Below are 3,917 nucleotides of genomic sequence, written 5' to 3' on the forward strand. Positions count from 1 at the left end.
CAGCGTTGGTGAAAGCAAACAGCAAACCTCACACTTGTCGAGCTGAGCAATGCCACATGGGTTTGGTGCTGGCATCTCCTTCAGCATCTGTGGTTTGATCTAGGCTTAAGCCCTACCTCCCCTCTTCGTGTCCCCTTTGCTGAAGCAGGAGGTGGCTGCTCCAGCACTGGGCAAGGCAGGGCTGTGGGCAGGCAGGGTTTTCTCCTCCTGGTTCCCTGAGCAGTGGCACTCCCTTCATCTGCCAGCGCTGCGCTGGAGCAGGGCTGCTGTTCCCCTGGGTGGGTAGGTCACAGGAGAGGGTAGGTCACAGGAGATGAAGAGAAGGAACAGAAGGAGTGTGCAGCTGACTCTTGCACAGCATGAGGCCCTGAGGACAGCTCTCACTTCCCCTCCATCCATCCTGGCTGATCATATTTCTGTGAGGTGAGAAGGGCTCTCCCCACTTCCCTCTTCTCATTCCCATGGGTCCCCCTGTCCTCGTGGTCATGTGTTTAATGTTATCTCGGTGCTCTCTGGTTATTTGGTAGTTCTTGGTGTCAGTGTGAGACTCATCTCTGGCCCGTCAGTGCTCTTGTACAAACGTCCCAGAGTGCAGCGAAAGCAAAGCAAGCAAAGGGGCAAGAGTGGTTCCTCTTTTTTTGAACTCTTTGTAGTTTGCTGTAGGGGTTTGTGGTTCTGTGGTTTGACAGATTTATTGTAACACTAAATGCAGTGCTAACAAAGCCACCAGTTTTGATCCTCTGAAGATCTAAGGACCTGCCACAACAGGGAGGATAGGGATGCATCAGAATTCTCAGGAAGCATGTGATATCTTCGTACAGACTGGACATCTAATCAGGACAGTTTGTTTTGATGCTGTTCTTACACTACTGTCATGTAGGTTTCTGTGTCTGGCTGAAGGCTGTGACATGCATGACCATGCAGAGATAAAATAGTATTCTCTTTATGAAGCCAAAGATATCATGGGCAGATTTGCCATTTAAAGAGTGACCATTACTGTAAGACTCTACCTGATGCATAAAGATGAGAGAGACTAGATTCTTTTTGAGGCACCGGATGTATTCAAAATTTAATGAGTAAGAAAAAGTGCATTTTGAAGTAATGGACTTTAATTGCTGTGGACTGATGCTCCATAAACAGGGAGAGAAAATTATGGCAAGTATTTCTGATAGAATCTAGCATGATGTGTTCTTGGACTTTTCAATAGATTTCTCTATTTTTGTTACATTTTCTCTTTTGTTTGACATCTGTCAGTTTGCAGCTTACGATGCTTTAATGCAGGGGAAAATAATGGGAACTGATTAGGTCCTGGAGGAATTTTTCTTCTTTTGCTACAAATCATAATTTATGTGGCTTCCACTTCTTCGTTGTACAGTCCATTAGACTAAAATGTTTAGTAGTAACTTCGGTTTGAACTTTAATCTAGAATACTGTTAAAAACTCTTCAGAAGTTAACTTATTTTGTGCATGTGCACAAGCCATCAGCATAAGCTGAGTGTGTGTTGGAGAGGGGAAGAGGATGAAACATCTTGGCAGGAATCCTAGACAGCAATTGATGTGGCATATCGTTAATTGCAGTAATTACCAAGCAGTTCTGAAATTCCCAGCTCCTGGTTTCCAAGTGGCTCAGTGCAGCATTCTGCAAAGAGGTAGTGATTTCCATGTTAAAAGCAGTGAAAGCTGGTGTTACTGGGCTCTGGACTTTTTTTTAATTATTATTATTTTTATTTTTTAACTTGTAGAAAACCTTCTCTAGTCTGATCTATCTCAAGGTGACTGCAGTTCATCTGGAGAGCAGGAGGTCCATCGTGTTTCTCCCTGTATACTTATTTGAACTTGTGTGTGGTTCACACAGAAGTTAAACTTGTGTAAAGAATGTAGATCACTCTTTTTTTCTTTACATTGTTTTAAAACTTTCTTATTTCTCACTATTTTACAGAATTTTTATAAAGTGAACATTATGTGTCTTTCTGGTTATACTCTTTGTACTGGGTCTTTTCAAAGCTTCTCTTGATCTTCCTGGCTATGAAACACATGAAACTAGGAAGATGTTTTGGTATAAACTATTTAACAGCTTGCAAAATATTTTAATCCTTCCTGGGTTTTAAAGCTTGCTACTGCTCTGTGGGTTCTCTGTTTTGCAGTATCTCTCTTCCTCTGCTGGAGAAACTGACCTGGGTGCATTTATTGTTTTTTGTCTCATTGTATACTGAATGGCTGTCACATGTCAAGCATTGGCTGGTTAAAGTTTTACTTTATTTTGTCACTGGGTCAATTGCATTTCCACAACCTTGTTGGTTTTTGTAGGTGTTGTTGACATGTTGATTTATGAACTTCCTGTTTTTAAATGTTATCTACAGGGGACTCTGCCTGGATATGAGGTACTGAGGTGAAAAAGAGCATCACGCTTGGGTGCCCCCCTTGCCCATTTGACTGTACATAATGGAGACCAAGGAGGAGAAGAAGGAACGAAGGCAAGGCTATTTTGCTCGGTAAGGTTACAGGGTTTATTTCAGTGTTGATTAAAATATGGAACTCCTCATTCTGCCTTTTTCACAAAGCTTTAAAATTTTTCAAGTATGTATAAGAATGAAGCCCATGCTGCATTACGTATCCAGAAAGTGCTTTCTTTGCCGTGTTCCTGATGGAGTGATGATTTTTTTCCTTTTGAGTAGTGGAGATAAACTTGAATTATAATTGTTATTTGTAACACAAAACTGTCCTTGGGTATTCAATTGCAAATTGTACTGCATTTGAGCTTCCAGCATCCAATTCCTGAGGAGTGTTTATAAAAACAAGCACATCTAAAATAAATATGTCTAAACCTAAAGTTTATCTGATTTCAAAAAAAAACAGCACAGACTAAGTAGTGCTTATCTCATAAGATCAGCTAAGAGAGAGTTGTTATAAGGTGATAGGTTTAGCTGCATAGACTCTATCATACTTATAAATAGAAGTAATGTTTTTTTAGTCAATTGTTTTTGTCATTTGGAATTCACGATTGGTGATTTTTAAGAAATAAGTGATCTCGATTACCTAATAACTTGTCTTTGTTAAACAATTTAGCAAGTCTGTAATCATCTGAGCTCTGATGTACAAGAAGAACCAAAGTTCACTTACTCTTGGAAGGAGGCAGAAGGGCGAAGAAATCAGTATAAAAACCATCTTTGACTCAGAGATGCTTTCTGCACAGTTGAAAAGCGTATACTCTCTCCACTCTGTACTAAATAACTGGTATTGAAACTGCAATAAAACACTCGCCTTGGCCCATTACAGACATCTAGAGACATGCCTGTCGCACCACTTAGAAGTAGCAGCATGTGTAAAAGTTGCAGCACTTCTTTGTTGCTGTTCAGGTGGTCTGCAGTGGTGGCCAAAGGCTTGAGGAAGTTTTGTGGTGAAGGACATCTGTTAATGCCAGGTAACTTGCTTTCCATTTGGAGATATGCAATCTTGTTGATGTTGACAGAAAGGAATGTTGCAGGTTTGGATTTTGAGAAGGGGAAATAAACAATGGCACCTATAGCCGAGGAAGTACCGAGTAGGATAAAGCAGAAGTAGCTAAAGAGATTGAACTAAGGAACACGTAATTTCTTGTTAAGGAAGACTTGGGCTCAGAGGGAGTTATCTGAGTAAGGTGCTTTAGTATTGAAGACGGTGTTTTGAGTCCTTCCTAAATGCTGACTGATAAACAAAATGGAAAGCCACAAGACGCTTTCAGCAAAGTCCTTGACATTTTATTTAATGTTTTGCAGCTTTCCTGTGTCATCTGCAGATATTAACTTTTAAAAATTCACAGGGGCAGTGTGCCTTGTATGGACACAGGACATTAGGCAAGGGTCAAAAAGACCTGAAATCAGTTCTTAGCTCTAGCACTTACCTGCTATGTAACTTTGGGGAGGTCATGTGTCTCTTTC

General features: G+C 40.7%; 1 protein-coding gene across 1 annotated transcript in view; it reads left to right on the forward strand.

Annotated features, from left to right (window-relative positions):
- Window positions 1-2,358: 2,358 nt before the first annotated feature.
- LOC104520777 (nuclear receptor coactivator 7-like) overlaps window positions 2,359-3,917 on the forward strand; it is a gene marked incomplete at its 3' end in the record, with an annotated part of 22,289 nt that continues 20,730 nt past the window's right edge. Inside the window, exon 1 of the mRNA XM_010162568.1 lies at window positions 2,359-2,492. Coding sequence (XP_010160870.1) covers window positions 2,443-2,492 — 50 coding nt within the window. The remainder of the gene's footprint in view (window positions 2,493-3,917) is intronic.

Source organism: Antrostomus carolinensis, unplaced genomic scaffold, assembly GCF_000700745.2.
Source record: "Antrostomus carolinensis isolate BGI_N321 unplaced genomic scaffold, ASM70074v2 scaffold5342, whole genome shotgun sequence".
Classification (NCBI taxonomy): domain Eukaryota; kingdom Metazoa; phylum Chordata; class Aves; order Caprimulgiformes; family Caprimulgidae; genus Antrostomus; species Antrostomus carolinensis.